Source organism: Gobio gobio, assembly GCF_949357685.1.
Source record: "Gobio gobio genome assembly, chromosome: 3".
Classification (NCBI taxonomy): domain Eukaryota; kingdom Metazoa; phylum Chordata; class Actinopteri; order Cypriniformes; family Gobionidae; genus Gobio; species Gobio gobio.
Window position 1 is genome coordinate 9,848,370 of NC_137099.1, and position 23,938 is coordinate 9,872,307.

Sequence of the window (23,938 nt, forward strand, 5' to 3'; positions counted from 1 at the left end):
GTACCAAAACACAGTGCTATTTGTGATTATTGGATGAGAGGCGCGCAACAAAACGTTTAGTGTAGGGAAAACTATAGACCTGGCAACCCTGGCTTGAACTGCGGGTGATTCATAGGGTCAAATAGAGCCTGCTTTTAAAGGGGTGGTAAACCACGATTTCACTATTCTAACTTTAGCTAACGTGTAATGTTGCTGCTTGAGCATAAACAACATCTGCAAAGTTTCAACGTTCAAAGTTTAAAGCAAAGGGAGATATCTGCTTTTAAAGAAATCAGTTTCTAAGAACTACAGCAAACGGCCAGTAGGCGACTACACACATTCCTCCAGGGTTGGTGACATCACCAGGCTCAATATTTACATAAACCCCTCCTCCGAGAATATTAAATAAGGGGGGGTGAGGCCATTTTGTATCGCGGCGCTGTTGTGGTATAGTTAGGCTGGAGTGTTGTTGCAGCGATGCCGAGGAAACGCTGTTATTTTCATCCGGATTGCAGGTCTGGGGTACTTGCTCTGTTCAGCCTTCCTTGGGACGGGGGTGCGTTGCAGAGCGTTTAACATAAAACATGTTATATGCACATGTGTTTGAGTCAGCGGGGAATCAGGCGCGCGCAGGGCTTCCTGCAGCACATCTAACAGAGGAAAACATCCACCGTCTTCGCGATTTCAATGCCAGATTTGCACAACGTCAGCTGCGTGAAAAAAACACTGCCGGTGCGTGGATGCACGACGCGCGCGCTGCACATTTCACGGAGGACAACACGATCTTCCACAAACTTCGCGAGTTCAATACAGGATATGCACAACGGCTTGTCCTGAAAGCTGGATTTACAAACAGAAGCTGTTCACGTGCCACAACCTGTAAGTCTGATTTATTTTTCATCGATGTGTTTTCCTGTAATGGGTTGTAGCAAGGAAGTAAACAGATGACAACGCTGTTCTGCAAACCAGTCTGTTAAATGCTCATTCATACTTAACGTTATCCGACGAACACCTAACGTTACAAACATTAACGTTAAAATCTCAACAGCGAACTTGGCATTAGTGTAAATGATTCTTTGATTAGAGCTTTTATGTATTATTTATCTACAGGCATGCTAAACATGGTTCTGTGTGTGATTTGGCTAACTTACTAGTTAAAGCCAGTGCTTAGTGTTCGTTTTGGGTTAGTTCTTGCGACAGATATTTGGCTATAATCGTTCTAAAAATACAAAAGTTAAAGTGCCATTCAGTAGCGATCATTATAGATCCGCAGTCTTTACTCTCGAGGACTGAACAGGTTCTGCTCGATCATCTTCATTCAAATGTTCTGGGTCTGATTCGGGCTCAGATTGGTGTGGTTTTATTGACGCCGTTGTTTCTAATGCTGCTTTCATGTGCTCTCGGAATTATCGTAAATACGAGTTTCCTAGGTAAACATTGCACATGAACGCCCTCACATTTTGAAACTTGAATGCTATGAGCTCGTAATCACGACTTAAGAAATCGGAATTATCAAATTTCCGATAGCACGTGAAGGCAGCATAATACTGAACAGCCTCCGGTAAGGGGCGTGACGTTTCCGATGTGCACTGCGGTTAGCGAATCACAACACACTGGGCCAGCTAACCAATCTGAGCCCATCGCGTATTTTTGAGGGACTGGCTTCATACAACCCGGAAAGCATCAGACCGTTTTACAAGGAGGGACAGAGCAGTGTAGAATAAAGGTCAAATATATGAAAAATAAGGCAATTTTTTTTTAAACGAAGCATGAACACGTTACAATGCACCCCACAAACACAGTCAAGCCTTCAAAAGAATGTGTTTTACCACCCCTTTAAAGGATTAGTTCACTTTCAAATAAACTTTTGCTTATAATTTACTCACCCCCTTGTCATCCAAGATATCCATGTCTTTCTGTCTTCAATCGAAAAGAAACGAAGATTTTTGATGAAAAGTTTTCAGGATATTTCTGTATTTCTGTATGTTCAGGATAAGTCAATAGACCCCATACGGTTCAAGGTCCAAATGAGAGGTTCAGTACAGCTTCAAAAGGGCTTTAAACCACATCAAACGGTACCAGACGATCAATAAGGGTCTTATCTAGCGAAACGATAGGTCATTTTTTTTTTAAATAAATAAAGTTGAAGTTTTATAAGCACAAATGCTCCCCTTGCTCTGTTCATTGATGCGCGCTCGTGACGTCAAAAACGCAATTACGTTGAAAAGGTCACGCTAGACGCAGGCGCAAAGACGTTTGAATATGTGGATACGAGGCGTTTCTCAATGTCAAGGAAGGATCCTCTGAAGCCAGAATTCCGAGGATGCTACGTCATCGACGTCCGTCGAAGGGCTGTTCCAATGTCGAGGATCCTCGGAATTTCAACCAAGGTCTGAGTCCTTCGTTCGAAAAATATGCCATATACAGGAAAGGATGCTTACGAGTAGCCTTCGCGCACTTAGCGTTCTCAAATCACCCACAATCCTATGCACGCAGCTTTGCTATCTTGTTCAAAAAATACAAAATATCGGACGTTGACTGAAGACAGAAAGACATGGATATCTTGGATGACAAGGGGGTGAGTAAATTATAAGCAAAAGTTTATTTGAAAGTGAACTAATCCTTTAAGTAGCTATTTTTTAACTGTTGCTCTATGCTTAATTTCCCTAAATTTAACATGAGACATTTTCTTCACACACACAGTATGAGTTGCAGTCGAACATGTTTTCCGCAGTCTTTTAATTGACAGGATACCATTGGCCCTGATCATCGGCTGTTTTTAAACAATTGGTCGATAGTGAAAATAGCTTTTATCGGCCGATACCAATTATTGGCGATACATCTGTGCATCTCTAAGACTTACACTGATGAGTTTCAATGTATATCTAGAAAACAGAATGTTCTGACAGTGTTATTTATGTGGTTGCTTTTGCCACACCATGTGCAAAAGACAATAAAATGTAAATTGTATCTAATTTGATGCAAATAAAAGCAAGGCTTTGATCATGGGACCAAAGTACAGAATATTCAATAATATTTGTTCCAGAGTTTCTGTCCACTAGAAATTTGCAAAGAGACACATTTCCAAATACGTTGGCTGAAAGATCAACACTACTAGTCCCTCACATCCTTATTTTCATTTGCATCAAATTAAATGGCATGTTATACAACTTCACCCAGTGCATCTACACAACTTGAGGTTCAGCTGTGGTCCCAACTGTCCATGTCCAGCCAAAAGTAATGATATTAATATGAAGATTTGAACCTTAAAGTTTAATAATAACTATTTAGCAGGAATGGGAAATGACTTAATCTCACATAATATAGAGAACTTATATAAGCACTCTTATTAAAACCTGATTGAATCCCAGATGGACCTCAGGGGCTTCAGCTCAGGTGATGCGGTACTGTAAACCACCAATGTTTAATGAGCTGTAAAAGTAAGTGTGTGTGTGTGTGTGTGTGTGTGTGTGTGTGTGTGTGTGTGTGTGTGTGTGTGTGTGTGTGTGTGTGTGTGTGTGTGTGTGTGTGTGTGTGTGTGTGTGTGTGTGTGTGTGTGTGTGTGTGTGTGTGTGTGTGTGTGTGTGTGTGTGTGTGTGTGTGTGTGTGTGTGTGTGTGTGTGTGTGTGTGTGATCAGTAATGCTGATTGACAGAGGCACTGAAGAGAGGCGAGAGATAAACTTCATCCCTCTCTCAGGGAGAAGAGATGAGGTCACATGACCTGTGATAAGAGGCACGACTGGAGAATGCGATGAACGTGATGCAAGTCTCCCATTCTGTGACTATGGCAACAAGTGTACATATTAATGACGATATACAGGGAGTGCAGAATTATTAGGCACGTTGATTTTCTGATCATATTTTTTTTCCAGACACATTTGACCAATTCCAAACCACAGTAATCCTAATAACTACTATTGATTTAGTATTTAATAATGTATAAGTGATATATAATTGTTCATGAAGGCTGGAAATGAAAATCACCTTATATTCAGGTGTGCAGAATTATTAGGCATGTTTTCTTTTACAGATAAATTGAGCCAAAAAAGAGATTTAACTCAGACTGAAAAGTCAAAAAGTATTAAATGCCCATGAGAAGGATGCAATACTAATGCAATACTAGACATTGCAGTTAAGGCATGACCATTGGACAGTGAAATGCTCGTTGGGTCAGCAGGATCTGACAAAAACAGGAGGTGAAGAAAAGACACCTGTTAACTGCAAAAGAATGAAGAATTAAGTTGAAGAATTAAGGGTGAAACCATCAGGAACCCTTTAGTCTCCAGCGCCACCATTTTCCAGAGCTGAACCTACCTGGAGTCTCCAGAAGTGCAAGGTGTCAGGATCTCAGAGACTTCAGTTAGGTAAAGAATCCTAAAAAATGACCCACACTAGATAAGAATCACAAGCTGAAGTGTTGTAAAATACATGAAGAAGGTTTTTTTATAGGCTTTATGGACAGATAGGTTGAGAATGACTCTTGAAGGACCAGCACCACATCCTCTAGTACCACTGTTTGAAGAATTCATCTTCCAGAATCTGGCAGTACGTTTTGGGAGTTCATTTTTAGTCCATCTCTGCAAAACGGACTTCAGGATGGACTAAAATGAACTCCCAAAACGTACTGCCAGATTCTGGAAGATGAATTCTTCAAACAGTGGTACTAGAGGATGTGGTGCTGGTCCTTCAAGAGTCATTCTCAACCTATCTGTCCATAAAGCCTATAAAAAAACCTTCTTCATGTATTTTACAACACTTCAGCTTGTGATTCTTATCTAGTGTGGGTCATTTTTTAGGATTCTTTACCTAACTGAAGTCTCTGAGATCCTGACACCTTGCACTTCTGGAGACTCCAGGTAGGTTGCAGCTCTGGAAAATGGTGGCGCTGGAGACTAAAGGCTTCCTGATGGTTTCACCCTTAATTCTTCAACTTAATTCTTCATTCTTTTGCAGTTAACAGGTGTCTTTTCTTCACCACCTGTTTTTGTCAGATCCTGCTGACCCAACGAGCATTTCACTGTCCAATGGTCATGCCTTAACTGCAATGTCTAGTATTGCATTAGTATTGCATCCTTCTCATGGGCATTTAATACTTTTTGACTTTTCAGTCTGAGTTAAATCTCTTTTTTGGCTCAATTTATCTGTAAAAGAAAACATGCCTAATAATTCTGCACACCTGAATATAAGGTGATTTTCATTTCCAGCCTTCATGAACAATTATATATCACTTATACATTATTAAATACTAAATCACTAAATCAATAGTAGTTATTAGGATTACTGTGGTTTGGAATTGGTCAAATGTGCCTGGAAAAAAAATATGATCAGAAAATCAACGTGCCTAATAATTCTGCACTCCCTGTACACACATGAGCTCTTGTGCTGCTATGAAATCTGAATCTGTGTCCTGCCGTACATATAAAAGTGAAATCATCTACGGAAACACGACCTTTCACACTCATTTCTGTTATGTTATTTCCATTATTTTCGCTTGTCACGGATATCAATAAGAAAAGCTGCTTCTAGATAAGCATTAAAAAGGTTGAATGCTGCCTTTTAAATAGAATTTGTCTGAAATATTACAGTATACGGCCCATTGCTTGTAAAAGTGCTTTACAAGGCTTAAACGTGTGATGAACAAGGATCTTTTAAAAATAAATGTCACAAAATAAGATTGTGTACATTTAGAAATAAATTATTGGTTATTGTATTGGTCGATCACAGTGTTAAATTCTGTTAAAGTTGATTACTAATAATAGTGTATACAAGTATAATATATAAGTATAATAATAAGCATATATTTATGTCATATTGTATACACTACCAGTCAAAAGTTTGAGAAAAGTAAGATTTTTTAAATGTTTTTAAAGAAGTCTCTTCTGCTCACCAAGGCTGCATTTATTTGATCCAAAATACAGCAAAACAGTAATATTGTGAAAATATTTTTACAATTTAAAAGAACTGTTTTCTATTTGAATATATTTTAAAATGTAATTTATTTCTGTGATCAAAGCTGAATTTTCAGCATCATTACTCAGTCACATGATCCTTCAGAAATCATTCTAATAAGATGTGTGTGTGTGTGTGTGTGTGTGTGTGTGTGTGTGTGTGTGTGTGTGTGTGTGTGTGTGTGTGTGTGTGTGTGTGTGTGTGTGTGTGTGTGTGTGTGTGTGTGTGTGTGTATATATATATATATGTGTGTGTGTGTGTGTGTGTGTATGTGTATATGTAAATGTCTTTACATTAAATAAATGTATAAATACAATTTAAATATATTAAAATACGTACATACAAAACGTGGCAACAGTTTAAAAATGTATCCTGTCCAAAACACATTGGGGTCACACAAACACACCACACACACACTGAAACAACCTTAATCTGACAACAAAGAACTTTCACAAAACAAAGACCCAAATTAATCTCAGGGCAGAGAGAGCTGCTCGCACTAATCAATGAATTAATATGAGTTCAACCCCCACTTATGAATGTAGAAACACAATCACACACTATATACAGTACAAGCATACATAAAGTCCCTCACCTTAACATGACTTGTCCAGTCCTGGAGTTTGGGACGTCCACTTTGGGTTTGTCCATGGCTCCTCCCTTCACAGTCGTTGCATGACCGACTCCCTGTCAACACAAAAATATACTCACTGTGACTTCAGTTTCTCTAGAGGACCCAAAACAACGACACCAAGCTTCGATGTGCCCTACTGAGCAGGATGCCAAAGTGGCTAAACAGTTCGCTATTGAAAAACTGTAATTGCGTCCTTTCCGTCCAGCTCTCTCTGTCGGTGTGTTCTCACCCTCTGTTTTCCTTTCATTATTTTTTAAACGATTAATATCTCATCTGGGGACAGTGATCAAAACAGATAAAATGCAAATGAACAGAAAACATACGCAAAGACGAGGAAAAACAAAATGATGCACCATAAAAGGGAATGTCCAGTTTCCTCACTGTGGAGCCGTAGCTAATGGTGGTCCAGAACGCACCCTGTACTCCACCCAAGACACACACACGCAAACACATGGGACCCCCCTCCTCCAGGATGCATCAAACACACAAAAAGTGACCTAGATTATCTGAGTAGAGAGCGATTATCCCCCCGCTAGGCCACATGCTCCTGAAGCAGTGGGGCTATTGTTAATGTGCATCTCCCATCTTTATTGAGTGCACACTGTTCACATGAGGACAACAACAGAGATATAGAGAGTTTAATGGACAGATGGTTGGTTGACATAACCTTTCTGAAAAGGAAAAGCAGGAACATTCACAAAAAATGACCATAGTGACGTTTTGAACATTGGCAATAATAACAACAAAAATGTAATAAAGTGCAAATAACATCACAACATTTATTTCCATCAAGAGGTGCATCAATTATTGGTCCAGATCTGGTATTGACAATGCAAGAGTCCAGCACTCTGTAAAGTCTCCTCCAGCACATCCCAAAGACTTTCAATGAATTTAAGGACTGAACTCAGAGGTGCCAATTCATGTGTGTAAGTGATTCTTCATGCTCCCTCACAACCATTCTTTCACAGTCTGAGCCGGATGAATCTTGACATTTTTATCCTGGAATATGATCATGATGTTCTTTCTACATGGTTGTTTAAGAGATGAAAAGCTACACACTCCATCACTTAGGGTCAGATGAACTGTTGCCAAACATATAACATGCTAGAAACATAATAATAACTGCAATAATGATCAGAGTCATAGACTCTTAAGAATTTGCCTATTTAAATCCAAATAGCCACTTTTTTTTTGGCCGGGCAGCATATACACCGAGCAGGCATAACATTATGACCACCATCCTAGTATTGTGTTGGTCCCCCTTTTGCTGCCAAAACAGACCTGACCCGTCGAGGCATGGACACCTGAAGGTGTGCTGTGGTATCTGGCACCAAGATGTTAGCAGCAGATCCTTTAAGTCCTGTAAGTTGCGAGGTGGGGCCTCCATGGATCGGATTTGTTTGTTCAGCACATCCCACAGATGCTCGATTGGATTGAGATCTGGGGAATTCGGAGGCCAAGTCAACACCTCAAACTCGTTGTTGTGCTCCTCAAACCATTCCTGAACCATTTTTGCTTTGTGGCAGGCGCATTATCTGCTGAAAGAGCCACAGCCACAATACTGTCTCCATGAAAGGCTGTACATGGTGTGCAACAATAGGTGGTACGTGTCAAAGTAACATCCACATGGATGGCAGGACCCAAGGTTTCCCAGCAGAACATTGCCCAAAGCATCACACTGCCTCCGCTGGCTTGCATTCTTCCCATAGTGCATCCTAGGGCTGGGCGGTATATTGAGTTTGTAGAATATATTTTTTAGAAACTATATGGAATGAGGCAATACCGTTTATATCGATATACAGCAGATCGATACGAGTGGATCGGAAAAATAGCGGAGTATGCAGAGTGAGCTGGTGCAGGGAAAGTGCATGATAAAATGTGTCCTAAACATGACATATGCTTTATATTAAGGGCTTCAAAATAACTTGTAAGATATAGTTAACACATAGGCTATAGTTTAAAGCAGCTTCCCTGTCAGATGCTCACTTGCGCTGACTGAGATAAATACTTGCGGAGTTTAATGCGTTTGGAATGTGGTACTTTCCTCAGTGCAAAACTTATATTTCCCAGGTATATTCTCCATCTGTAAATGTTACAAAGTCATGCAAATGTGTGTCCATTTTGCTGTCAGGAGAGGATGAGCCTTCTTCATGGGAATCTCCGCAAAAATTCAGGCTTCCGTGAATGAGCGCTGCCGTATGCATGCGCGCCAAACAGACGGAGCGCAATAGAATAGTACCGCAATAATTCTGACTAAAATATACATATTTCTAAAATATTTGTTGTTGGACAAAAAATGTGCCATATGTGGAATTTTAAACCTACAAGTATGTATATTTTTATGAAAGTGACCATTATAATTGGGTAAACAAATATAGGCTAATATGCTTTTGTTTTATTTTTAGTTTAGTGAATTTAAAAACAAAATTATTAATTTTGTAAACCCCCTTTTTGCACATAATATATTGCATAGCCTACATTATGTTCACTGTATTTGTTTATCGCCTTCAATATCATGTGTTCCCCAGGTAAGCGACACACAGGCACCCGGCCATCCACGTGATGTAAAAGAATCTGATCTGACCACACGGGCCAACCTTTGCTCCCCACGTGCATCAATGATCCTTGGCCACCCATGACCCTGTCGCCGGTTCTCCACTGTTTCTTCCTTGGACCACTTTTGATAGATACTGACCACTGCAGACCGGGAACACCCCACAAGAGCTGCAGTTTTGGAGATGCTCTGACCCAATATTCTAGCCATCACAATTGGGCGCTTGTCAAACTCGCTTAAATCCTTACGCTTGCTGATTTTTCCTGCTTCTAACACATTAACTTTGAGGACAAAATGTTCACTTGCTGCCTAATATATCCCACCCACTAACAGGTGCTGTGATGAGACAATCAGTGTTATTCACTTCAAAATGTTATGCCTGATCGGTGTATAGTGCATATATCAGTGTTTTGAGACGCGCTCATGACTGTGAAAATATTTTTTTGTCATGATTTTGGCATTTAGAAACAAAATTTATGAACCAGTCAAATTTCATTGGTGATTTTAAATATGAAATTTAATCATAAGCTTGGTAAACAACTTTGGAGAATTTGATGACTGAAATAGCTGCCGGAGAGGCATATCAAATATGGCAGCCGAAAAACTGTTCAGATGATTAAAAAAAAAAAGTGTGACTTATATTCCTGACAATGTGGTTTTGAGGGTCATGGCGGAAACTAAATAGAACAAGGGAAAACTGACTGTGATGTGAGGATTCTGTTGATATGTTTACGACCTAAACAGGCTTGAAGTAAACACAGTAAAACATTCATGGTCAGACGCATCAGCCGTGCGAGCAGAATCTATATTAAATATGTGTCCTTGGCTCTCGGGGTGCGCGGTCTGTTTACATAAGACTTATGAGCAGTGGGTACTGGGTAAACTCCTGGGAATACAGTAATTGAATAAATGTCAAAGCCTAATGAGAGAGTTTGTAAGAGATTGTGTGGGGATCTGCATCACAAATGTGTTTCTTTATGACCTTTGAGTCCATCTCATCCATCCATCTAGAGCTGACTGAGATATTACAACAGCAAAGCCTGATCATCAATCTGCTGTACATAATAACTCAGCATAAGTGATGACATAAGACATTTATATACAACAAGACTAGCACAAACTAATAATGAGTACCATGGTGCCTTTATTAATACCATGGTGTTCTTTAAAGTACCTTGGTGTACCATACCAAATACCATGGTGTTTGAGTTAAACATCTACAAGAAATAAACAAACCAAAAACACACCAATGAATGAATGAACAAACCAATGAAATGAATGAACAAGGAAGGACAGACCTAAGTAATGACAGATGGAAGCTGAACAGACAAACGAAAGGAAAGAGGGAAGGAATGAAGGAACGAAAGAAGGATGGAGGGACAGAAGGAAAGAAGGATGGAGAAACAGAAGGAAGGAAGGAAGGAGGGAGGGGGGAGGAAGGGCAGGACAGACAGACGAAAGGAAAGAGGGAAGGAATGATGGAGGGAGGGAGGGAAGGAATGATGGAGGGAGGGAGGGAGGGAGGGAGGGAGGGAGGGAGGGAGGGAGGGAGGGAGGGAGGGAAGGAAGGAAGGAAGGAAGGAAGGAAGGAAGGAAGGAAGGAAGGAAGGAAGGAAGGAAGGAAGGAAGGAAGGAAGGAAGGAAGGAAGGAAGGAAGGAAGGAAGGAAGGAAGGAAGGAAGGAAGGAAGGAAGGAAGGAAGGAAGGAAGGAAGGAAGGAAGGAAGGAAGGAAGGAAGGAAGGAAGGAAGGAAGGAAGGAAGGAAGGAAGGAAGGAAGGATGGGAGGTACAGAAGGAAGGAAGGAGGAGGGGAGGGAGGTAGGTAGGGAAGGAAGGGCAGGACAGACAGACGAAAGGAAAGAGGGAATGAATGAAGGAAGGAAAGAAGGAAGGACAGACAGACAGACAGACAGACAAAAGAAAAAGGGAAGGAAAGAAGGGAGGGAAGGAAGGAAGGAAGGGCAGGAGAGACAGACAGACGAAAGGAACGATGGCAGGAATGAAGGAAGGATGGAGGGACAGAAGGAAGGAGGGAATGAATGAAGGAAGGAAGAAAGCAAGCAAGCAAGCAAGCAAGCAAGCAAGCAAGCAAGCAAGAAAGAAAGAAAGAAAGAAAGAAAGAAAGAAAGAAAGAAAGAAAGAAAGAAAGAAAGAAAGAAAGAAAGACCAGACAAACGGCAAACAAACCAAAAATAAAACCAAGATTGAACCAACCAATTTATCAAATTGATGAATAAATGAATGAACAAACAAAATAACAATGAGAGGAAGAAAGAAACAAACAAGTCAAAAATAAACCAACCAAAGAAATAAACGAATAACAGAATGAAAACTAAATGGGGAAAAAAAAGAAACTAACAAAAACAAGCAGCGAACAAACAAAATCAGCAGCATCCGATTGTCCCTAGATCCCAGCATTGTATAAAAAAAAAAAAATCAATTAAAGTTCCCAGGAGTTTATGAAAACGCTGACCATAATTACACATCTCATGTTCATGTTTATGAGTTGGAAGGTCAAGCTCCTCAACACATCTGATAATCATCTCGTCTTCAGTCTAAAACACGACTGACAAAACCAGGCAGAGAATCCCCGCCCCACACTCGTAATTACCCGGTTCTCCTGCACATACAGCCCAGACGCGAGCAGAGCAGAGCCCAGAGAAACTCCAATCATTTAAAGGTGCGCCGTGCTTCAGTGGAGGTGACCTCCGGCTGTAAGCTTGAGCTCCTGGGACGGATGATAAGGGACTGGGAGAGCTTCAGGGTTCCCCGTCTCAGCTGTAATGTGAACATGAAGCTCAGAGTTCCTCCGGGGACTTTTCAAAAAGGACTTCAGTTAGATCAGAAACTGCAGTGTGTACTCCAGGCTCGAGATTTACACAAGGAGGACATTCTGTTCCTGGATCTGATGGTCTTGGAACAACATTCCCATTCAGCCATCATTACCTAACCTTACTCCGAAACAAATGAGATTCATAAGGATATTACTCAAGATTCAAAACATAATCATAAAATCTCATCTAGTGCTGTTCCAAGACTAACAAGGATGCTGTTCCAGGAACATGTTTTACTCAGTTTGGTTTGATTTTACCCAAGAACAGCATGCTCCTGAATCAACAACACTGAGCCTGGAACAAGATGGAGATTTCCCTTAGATTTCAGGGATAAGACCTGGAAAAACACTCCTAATTACCAAGCAGAGTGCCCTGGTTTTAGAGCAATGCTGGGTTCAGACGACATGATATCAGCCCGGTTTTGGCACGATCTGTTTGACGTAGAGTGTCGTGGTGATTCGTAAAGGACAATGGACATCGGGATGCCAGAATCGAACCTCCTTCCTTCCTTTAATCTCATATAGATAAGCTGCGTTTCCACGCAGGAACTTTCCCCAGGAACTAGGGACTTTGGGGTGGACTGCAGGGACCGGGGTCTAAATGAAGTTCAGGGTAAAAATGTCCCCCCTCAAAAAGTCCCAGCTCGTGAGGTAGTACTTTTTCAAAGTTCAGGAACTTTTGGGAGTGGGACTAAGGCGCTGAAAATCAGGGGCGATTCTATTATTTTCATTTTAGGGGGGCTCAGCTCCCAGTGAGGATATGAAAAAAAAAATGGTAACACTTAGTTTAGGGTCCAATTCTCACTATTAACTAGTAGCTTATTAGGATATTGGTTGTTTATTATTACTTACACTTATAAAGCAAATATGAATGCCTTATTCTGCATGACCATATTGTACATCCCTTAATCATACACTGAAGGCAGGTTAATAATCACTGAGATCCCAAATGTGAGGTAAGAAGGGTTTGGGGGGGCACGGCCCCTCGAGAAAATGTTGATTTCCATGATCTAAATATGTGCATTTTAAGATGTTCTGAGCACCAAAAAAATAGATAACAATAGCTTGAAAAACATGTCAGTGGGCAGATATGACTGATAAAGTTTTTCCATTTTTGTCAGTGAAGAAAGTAAACATATGTTTAACTGATATTTAAATGTTTTATGAATCATTTTCGAAGGCTAACAGGAAAGCTAGGTAACTAAATGTATTAAATGAATTCACAATATGCACACATTAATTACTTATCTTATGCCCAATACAGGCTGAAAAAAGTTGAGCTTTTTTTATTTACTGAGAGCTAAACATGGAATTATTAATTTACAATATGCACACATTTATTATTAATATTACTTTGTTAATATTTCTTGTTTGTTAATTATATTATAAATTACATTATATAGCCCTCTTTCAAATAAAAATGGCAAAATTAGACAAAAGTTTTTTAATTTGGGTGAATATTTTTGTCATTTGTTTAACATTTCTGACATAAAGAAGATCTGTCAAATATGAAATGTTTAGTTTAGCTACTTACATATCTCTCATTTGACGTCAAGTCGAGCTGCTAAAATTCGTGCTCAGCCTATATAACGCTAATAACGCTACTCTGATTTGATTGGTTTTCTCAAATATTTGGACATTGACGAGCGATGACAGACCAATGAGGCTCAGATCAACACACACACCTCTGCTTCTGACGTGCGCTCTGCTCGACGCCGATGCGGATGCGGATTGAAGAACACGCTGATTAATGCAGATTAAAAGACGGGATGAAGCAGAAGCCTCTCGCCAGTTTCATATGTTTGAAAGGTTGATCACACTTTTTTATGGGGGCTGGACAGAAGTCTGAAGCCCCCCTAAAAAAGGCCCAGTGACGCCCATGCTGAAAATACTGACTGGCATTTTATTTCAACCTTGAATTGAATGAAAATTGAAACTGGAGAGTACTGCGCTTGTGCAATGACATAGAAATAGAGTAATGCCTATTGGTTGCGTTTGTCATGCTTTATTTTGATTGGTTGACTCCACGGAGCATTTTATTTCAACAGCCGGCGTTTTTTTAAGTCTGTTGCGGTGCGTTCAGTATGAGTTGTTTGCTATTCGAATCAACACTGGAGTTTAAAAAATACAACAGATGGACCGACGACAAGGTTCAGGCTTTATTAAGCTTATAATCGGAGGACAAAATCCAGCGGGAACTGGAAAGTTGAGCACAGTCCTATGTCACCGGACTAATCTTAACGGTACTTTAGACCGCAATGGAAATGCAGACAATTCCAGGGACAAATTGTTCCGGTTAATTTCGGTGAAAACAGGGCTATAGTGGATGACAACCAGCTTTGCTGCGTCCTGACAGAAAGTCTATAGAAAGTCACATCTGTGACATTGACCAATAGGAGCACAGAAGCTCTTCTATACACAATTTTCAAACATGGCGTTTAACAAGAAATATTGATTCTTCTCATTTTTTTCAATATCATTAATGAACGGTCCACAAGAGAATCACAAGATTTACAGTTGATTTACCGTTATCAGCACTGAGGTAGATTCAGCTCTTATTCTGTAGAGTCAGATGGCAAAAGCTCAGTCAGTTTCTGCTTTCATTTTCAGGGAATAATTGACTGTGGTTTGAGACTCCTCCACCAGCATAACTCTTGTGCAATGCAAAGTTTGATCCACGGGCTCGCCTTTTGGGTGAAATATTTCTATGCGACGCAACAGTTTTCTTCATCGCGACTCCATCTTTGCTCGCAAAATGATAGAAAAAGATTCTAATTTCCCGCGATAATGAAACGAAGTAAGTAAATAAATAAATAGATCTATCTATCTATCTATCTATCTATCTATCTATCTATCTATCTATCTATCTATCTATCTATCTATCTATCTATCTATCTATCTATCTATCTATCTATCTATCTATCTATCTATCTATCTATCTATCTATCTATCTATCTATCTATCTATCTATCTATCTATCTGTGTCTGTCTATCTATATCTGTCTGTCTGTCTATCTATCTGTCTATCTGTCTGTGTCTGTCTGTCTATCTGTCTATCTGTCTATCTGTCTATCTGTCTATCTATCTATCTATCTATCTATCTATCTATCTATCTATCTATCTATCTATCTATCTATCTATCTGTCTGTCTGTCTGTCTGTCTGTCTGTCTATCTATATCTGTCTGTCTGTCTGTCTATCTGTCTGTCTATCTGTCTGTGTCTGTCTATCTATGTCTGTCTGTCTGTCTGCCTGTCTGTCTATCTGTCTGTCTATCTGTCTGTCTGTCTATCTATCTGTCTGTGTCTGTCTATCTGTCTGTCTGTCTGTCTGTCTGTCTGTCTGTCTGTCTGTCTGTCTGTCTGTCTGTCTGTCTGTCTGCCTATCTATCTATCTGTCTATCTGTCTGTGTCTGTCTATCTATGTCTGTCTGTCTGTCTGCCTATCTGTCTGTCTATCTGTCTGTCTGTCTGTCTGTCTGTCTGCCTATCTATCTATCTGTCTATCTGTCTGTGTCTGTCTATCTATATCTGTCTGTATGTCTGTCTGTCCGTCCGTCTGTCTGTCCCATCCATCCATCTATATATATATATCTATATCTGTATATTGGTGCAGTAAGTGCATGTCAAAAGATTAAATCAGTTCAGAAGTTTGTGCCATATAAACACGCACATCAACCCGATCACTGTATTTAGCATTCATGTAAACACTACGTTCGGATCCATCAATCGGAATGAATTCATTCAGATTGAAGCAAAAAGTGTCCATGTGAAGTAGCTAATGACGTGCATAGAACCACCTTATTTTGCAATGTGGAAGTAAGCTATTTCTAGTGCATGTGTGAGACTTCCGATTCATTAGCCTCTATAGGGAAATAACTAGAAGAATAACAGTGTAGTAAACGGTAAAACTATTTGCTCTACAAACCAACATGTTTATAATTGCGACTATACATTAATCTGGAAGTCACCAAGAATCCTGCTGAAGAAATTCTGCAGGAGGAAGTGCAATCTGCAGCGGTGGCACTGACAGAAGCAGATATTTACCTGGCTGTAGAGAGAATGCGCACATATTTATGAATCCGCTCCGTCTCAAAAGTGCTGTCGTTGATGCATTAGTGTGCCCTCACCCTGTCATTGAGGAGTGCACCGCAATGATTACTGTCACTCTGAGACAATCTGGGACGGATGTGTGCGAGTCTCTGCGTGAGCTGTAATTTTGCAGACACCTTATGAATCCCTGACAATTGCCGCACACTTTCTTTTCCCGTTTGATGCTAATATTTTAGAGATATTGGACAGTTTTATGTATGTAGGCCTGATACACTCAGCAGTTTCCAAGAGCCTGAAAGTGGCACAATTTAGGAAATGTCACACTCAGAATTAAAATATGTCTGAAGCACTGAGAGAACATACAGTAAAATCCTAAACAGGTTCACTCATTCTGAAACTTGCACTGCTGTTCACAAGTTTGGGGACTCGAAAATAAAATACTAAAATAAATAAATATGCTCACCAAGGCTGCATTTATTTGATCAAAAATAAAGTAAAAAGTAATATTGTGAAAAACGTTTACAATTTAAAATAACCGTTTTCTATTTTAATATATTTTAAAATGTAATTTATGTCTCTGATGGAAAAGCGTCATTACAGTGCGTCTTCAGTGTCACATGATCCATCAGAAACCATTATAATATGCTGATTTTCTGCTCAAGAAACATTTATTATTATTATTATTATTATTATCATCATCAATGTTGAAATCAGTTGTGCTGCTTAATATTTTTGAAAACCATGATACACTATTTTCAGGGTTATTCAAAATAGCAGCATTTATTTGAAATAAAATTATTAAAACTTAATAAATATCAATTTTGATCACTTGAATTTCTTTCTGAATAAAAAAATCTAAAAAATGTGCGCGCCGTTTTTCTGCTAGAATCTGAAAAGCAAACACTGCTATAAATGTGAGAGCAAAAAGGGCTGGTTAATAGATGACCTCAAAGGAAGGGAATGAAAGGGAGAGAGAAAGCTTTGTTGATGAAAACAATGACGGAAGAGAGTAAGATAACAATGGTGGCGGAGCTAAAAGGTCCAACTTAAACACAAATACAATATGATCACGAATGTTGGCTGTGACAGTCCTGCAAACAAGGACCGGTGAAATACATAAGACGACCAGCACTACAAAAAGAAAAGTAGTCTTTCATTGCGTCCTCCAAAAGCACAATACAAATTTGGCCTTGTTGACACTTTCCCAGACACTCCTATCAGACATGAGAAGGTGATGTGTGTTCACTCACGGTTGACTGGGGTCTGCTGATGTCCTCGCGGTCCAATGAAATGACATCCAGGGGCAGGGCGAGGGCGGGGTCACTGCTGCTTCGCACGGATAGAGGAGTGGCTGATGGGAAAAGTCAAAGAATATAGTTATAAATCGAAAATAACATCCTACTGCATTTGCAAATCTATGTTAATTGTAAAACAATGACCTAGACCAGGGGTGTGCGCGTGTGCGCGTGTGCGCGTGTGTGTGTGTACAATATTGTTTTTAAAAACACAATTAAATTTATTTCACAAAAAGTGTTGACACACTCACACAAAGTACTGTCCCACTTTTTCTTAACATACACATAAATTGTACGAATATGACTAATACTCATGAATAAATAGGCCTATAAAAGGTAAGCAGTCCCAAACTAGTTCCCAAAAAGTGGTATTTTGTGGTTATGGAAACAACAGTTACCATGGTGAATACAAAATACCAACATGAAACATGGAAACTGCTCCTGATGAATAGAATGAACATCATACCTGCATGCCTTCCCAGCTAACACACAACGTACCAGTTACGCGATTTATTGCTACTTTACTTTTATTTCATGACTTACGAATTTACAACGTAATTTAAAACGACCCACCAGTTGAGAAACACCGACCTAGACCTTACAGAATTACTTATTATATTAAATATTATTATATTACAGTGTTTGTTCATATTTTGATTTAGATTTTATTTTTATATTTTCTGTTTCATTTCCATTTTAGTTAAAGTCTTTTTCATTATTATTATTATTATTATTAATATTATTTTTAAATAGGTCTATATAGGTTTTTTTATTATTTAAGTTTTAGTTATTTTAATACTTCGGCTTTAAATAAAAATCTTGCCTTGGCAACTATCTGAAATAAATATGTTTATTTTAGTACTGGGAATCGATAAAAAAAATTTACTAATTAAATTGCATGGTTTTCTGTGATTAATCGCGATGAATCGCAAGTTTTTCATATTTTTGGAGTTAAGATTTTGATATTGTAATAATTTCAGTTACTCTTCAAATTAATGTAGAAACAATTTAAAGACAGCATATTTTAAATATTTGTTTATATTTTACATGAATAAGAGCGTGATCATATAATGTAATGCTATTCAAAAATGTATATAAAAACGGACGCTGCATCAATTGCGTTAAATATTTTTAATGCGTTTAAATGAAAAAATTTATTAAAGTTAATTTGCCCAGCACTAGTTTATTTATTTCAATATATGTATTTTATTTTTATGTACAATCATTGTAGCATGGTAAAAATCTGAGGTATGAACATGTCGTGAACAAGTTTGAAATAAATTTTATCTTGACTCCATTTTAAAAATTAATTTTAATGCATGCATTTATAGTTTATAAAAAGTGAAGTCATATATGACCATTTTGAGCCATTTTGTGACAGGTTTTTTTTGTTGTATTTATGTATATATTTATTTATGTATGCATTTACTTATGCATGTACTTATTTTCTTACTTATTTGTGCATTCATTCATTAATTTTAAATAACTCTTACATAAAATAAGTAATTTTGAGCAGTTATTTTTGTCTCATTTACCATTATTCAGTTTTATTTTGTTCAGACAGAGGAGCACAGATCAAACACTAGTTGAGCATTACCTAGAGAGTGTTTTCTGTTCTTTTAAGACACACATTGGATCAAATAAACACAATTAAAATCACACTAAACTCACCACATGAAAGCACAACAATACAGTCTCACGCAACACAAACAGAAAGACATCTGAGTGAGTCAGAGCAGCTTTCCGTACACAGACTCATCAGTCCTGCGAAACGTCTCCCATCACACGCATTTGTCTGGTTTCCATAACAGGGACAACAGCCAAAGCGCTGGAGCCATCGCTAGACTCAGCAGAAACGGCTACGGGAACAGGATGCTAGATCCATCAAAAACAGCTCCAACAAAATAAAACTCTATGGCAAACTGCAGTGAGGGAGTTTTATATCAGGACTAGCCAACAGAATGTCCTTGGCCTCCATTCTGAAGAGGATCTCCAAGACCTTCTGAGATAAGGCCGGAGACACAGAGACATCTCAAGGATCTGAAGTACTCGAATGTGTCGAACGTTGGCATCGAGTCAAGGTCAACATTCGTAAACATTACTGCTGAAGAAAAAGAGCTAAATCATGGGAAACAGTTTTCACTACCATGAAACCTGAGAAATATGAGAGATGCACTAAACTGCATAAACGACTAATTCAGAAACAGTAACTTCATTAATGAGCACATTAGCATACAAGCCTCTACATTTACATAACAACGGGTTAGCAGTTTTGAGAAATTTCACCCACACTAATGAATGACAGTGTGTGTACTATATGAGGTTAGCCTTTCACACCACATGGCTGTCTATATCACACTGCATGCCATTCGCCTATATTTGCACACAAGTGCTCTTTCTTTGTGCACAGAAAAAGTTACACAATTTCACAACAGGTCTGTACACACATTAAGTTGCTTTTCCTTACTGTTCTTTATTTTTACAGTTAGTTATTTTTAGTTAGTTTTGTGCCTGATAAATGCTGCTCTGCTTGCAAACGCATATATCTTCTGTTGCATAAGTAAAAAGATTGCCTCATTAAAACGTTAAGAGCTTGCAGTGCAGTTACTTATGTTATATAAGTGTGTGTGTGTGTGTGTGTGCATGCGCGTGTGTGTGTGTTTGTGTGTGTGTGTGTGTGTGTGCATGCGCGTGTGTGTGTGTGTGTCCTGGTAAACCCTACGTTATGAGGACAAAATGTCCCTACAAAGATGCCAATATCCAAAGATGCCTTGTCGGTACCAATCTTTGTTGGTGTCCATGTCGGGACACCGACCTCATAAGGAAACCAGCTTATAAATCAAACTAAATTATGTTTTTTGAAAATGTAATACTGCAGAAAGTTTTCTATGACGGTTAGGTTTAGTGTTAGGGATAGAATATACAGTTTGTACAGTTATCATTACGTCTATGGAAAATCCCCATAAAACATTAAAACACAACCTGTGTTTGTGTGTGTGTGTGTGTGTGTGTGTGTGTGCGTGTGCGTGTGCGTGTGCGTGTGTGTGTGCGTGTGCGTGCGCATGTCCTGGTAAACCCTACGTTATGAGGAAAAAAAAATGTCCCTACAAAGATGCCAATATCCAAAGATGCCTTGTCGGACTCGGGACCAATCTTTGTTGGTGTCCATGTCGGGACACCGACCTCATAAGGAAACCAGCTTATAAATCAGACTAAATTATGTTTTTTGAAAATGTAATACTGCAGAAAGTTTTCTATGACGGGTAGGTTTAGTGTTAGGGATAGAATATACAGTTTGTACAGCATAAAAATCATTACGTCTATGGAAAATCCCCATAAAACATTAAAACACAACCTGTGTGTGTGTGTGTGTGTGTGTGTGTGTGTGTGTGTGTGTGTGTGTGTGTGTGTGTGTGTGTGTGTGTGTGTGTGTGTGTGTGTGTGTGTGTGTGTGTGTGTGTGTGTGTGTGTGTGTGTGTGTGTGTGTGTGTGTGTGTGTGTGTGTGTGTGTGTGTGTGTGTGCGTGTGCGTGTGCGTGTGCGTGTGATACAAGCTTGGGGGTAATGAGATTTGATTTTTTTTTTAAATACATTTATACTGTTTCTCAACAAGGATGCATTAAACTGATCAGAATTGACAATAAAGACATTTATGTTATAAATAAATTCAAATAAATGCCGTTCTTGTGAACTTTCTAAAAAAAATTTAATCACTATTTTCAACATTGATAATGATAAGAAATGTTTCTTGAACAGCAAATAAGCATATTAGAATGATTTCTGAAGGATCATGTGACACTGTAGAAAACATTTTAAATTGTAATAATAATATTTTACCACATTACTGTGTTTTGATCAGCCTTGGTGAGCTTACCGACCATTCTTGGAATGGCAGTGTTTGTACAGTTTACACACACTTTTATGAGTGGCTTGTAGCATGTCAAAGTACACTTTTAAAGTAGCTTTTTACAGACTGACAAGAACGAATTATCTTGCATGTGGTGGTGAATGCGACAGAGTACTGAGAACTAACAGCCACAATGAACAGAAAGAGCAAGTCTGACCCTGAAAAGAGATCAAGGAAAAGTGAGAGAACAAAAAAAAAAAAATCAAGCACAGTGCTGGGAAAAGTTACCATTTTCCCTGGTCAAACACAGACACTTCCATCAGCAAAGCCTGCTCATATCCTTCAGTCTGCTACTAGAAATAATCAAAAAGGCCTTTTAGTATGATCACACTAGCAGAGAAAAGCTGCTGTGTTCTGGGAGTCATTAATACAGACTTTGTGTCCGTCTCTCTGACTCACAGACATTTTAATAAGGTACTGGAACCAAAAGCAAGCCATAACGCATCTGCTTTAGAAGCTACTTCATTAAGAAAACCGTTGGCATTACTTTCCGAGCTAATATTTCAACTCATCAGGGCCATCTCCAAATGTATCACTGAACTATTGAACTATACTTCTCTGTATTTCAATGGTAATATACATATGAGACAGATAAGGCCAATGAAAGAGACCTAGATAGACACCCAGACTCTTTTGAGGCTTAGATAAATGTGCCAGTATCCTTTGTGCTTGAGCACAAAAAAAAAAAAACAGAAAAATGGCGTAGATATTTTATTTCAAGAGTTTTGTTTGCGTCCTGAGTGTGTAACTCTTTACCTTCGTTGTCATCATTCGTCTACACCACACGACCTCCAACATCAGCCAGGTTCTCCACTAACTACACCCTGATGGCTTCATGAAGGACACTCACAATAAGAAAGCTCTCAGACCTTCGTGATGTTTACAAATTGTCATAGAGGAGTCACATCTGCGCAGCGTCTCGATGAAGAGTCGCCCTCAACTCCAATCAATCCTCTCTAACCTGCAGAACCTGGTGGAGCTTGGCACCATTTTCTCCAGCCTCAAGGTTAATCGTCAAAAGAAGGGCTTGTGCAAACTAATTTTAGGCGTTAATTTCGGTTTTACGCCCCTTGAAATAACAGAAGTAAGAATTAGTGGGAAACCTGTAAAGACCATTCAAGGTAAAACCTTTAATTATTGGCTATTCTGACACAGGAGGGGAACAACCCTTCTAGTGGTTTCATCTTACAGGAAAAGTACAACATTTGAAGTGTGCTATGAATGGCTTTTCAGCTGAATAAATAAAAGGCAATCCCACAACACGAGTAATCGAGCTGAAAATAAAGACAATTTGGGTATGAAAATATTCAACTATTAATAGACCAAAGGTTAGACAAACACAAACCTGAAACTACAGTGTGTTTTCATAAGAACTATTTGCCTTCCATAAATAATAATTTTAATAAAAAAACAACGTATTCATGCGTTTATTATTTTCTTTCAAAGGTGAATAACAATTTTATTTTTGCTTTAATGTTTTTAGTATTAAAACATAAATATCTAAATTACTTTTGAATGCACATTTATTATAGAAATATAGTTGTTTTTCTTACAAAAATGTTTGATATTTAAAGTGGTAGAATCAAGAGAGAGATCAAGTTTTTTTTGTTAAATAATAGAATGATGTTCGCCCTGCAAAAATATCAAAGTGAACAATATATACAATTTGAATAGAGTAAATTAATAAAATGAAAATTTAAAAGGTACATTTTATTAATAAAAGGTAAATTAATAATGTTGACTTTAAAAATTAAAAGAACAATTATGCATACATTTTTTTTTTTTTCAAACTAAAACTTAAAGCTACACTGTGTGATATTTTCCCCCATCTAGTGGTGAAAAGGTATATGACCATCCAGTGAATTTTAGTTTCTGTTCCTCTCAATTCCGATTTCGTTTCAACTCCTACGGTGGCCGATTTAGTCCAAGATTAACATGGCTTCCAGTTCGACCTCGTCCACATTCGACACGGTGCCTGTGGGATATTCTGTGCGCAGTGGGATGGTTGGAATTCAACTGGCCTAATTATTTGGCTAGAAAGAACTGCAGCTAATCCAGAGTGAACTTTGATGATAGTAATGTTTATTCAGTCATCCAATTGCAAGGCATAAACAGGTTTGCGTGGATATGTACATAAATGTGGTTTCTGTGAGAGAACAAATAAGGATGGTAAATATACATACACAGTTAAGAACTGTATAACTATACTTATAAGTTACATTTGTATAATGTAACCGTAAACCAGAGCTTATTGTACCATATATAGGCGCTAAATGCAGCTGCATTAAAAGGAGCGGAGCTGCAGCTGCTAACAAGCGGTGTCCGGTTACAAAAGTGTGTGCGGCGCTTTAACGTTAGCACTGCAGTGCGCTCTGTATAACAATATGCCGATCAGACCTGATACATATTTCCATCAACATACATTACAAGCAAATATTTTCTATAAACGAATAAACATTGTTGATAACAAAATAACTGAATGATTATTCAAATAGGTGAGCATTACGCTATTGTATGTTGACACAAAAATACTTCTGAGGTGACATCAACTGAATTACGCGATGACACACTCTGAAACACATCTACAATGACAATAACTATTATTACTTACGGAGTTATTAACGCACAGAAATACCACACAAGGAAAAACAGACTTTTGAGGAATAAACAAGCCAGGAAAACTCCATATAACTCTGTTACTGGACGCTGCTGAGATGAAAACTCTCTGCACATGCAC

At 38.6% G+C, this 23,938-nt stretch overlaps 1 protein-coding gene across 1 annotated transcript in view; it reads right to left on the reverse strand.

Annotated features, from left to right (window-relative positions):
- Positions 1–23,938, reverse strand: part of pard3ba (par-3 family cell polarity regulator beta a) — a 277,652-nt gene that overhangs the window by 172,724 nt on the left and 80,990 nt on the right. The window contains exons 4-5 of the mRNA XM_079811668.1: positions 17,251–17,351; positions 6,525–6,616 (exon numbers count right to left, since the gene is read on the reverse strand). Of these exons, the coding sequence (XP_079667794.1) occupies positions 6,525–6,616; positions 17,251–17,351 (193 nt within the window). The remainder of the gene's footprint in view (positions 1–6,524; positions 6,617–17,250; positions 17,352–23,938) is intronic.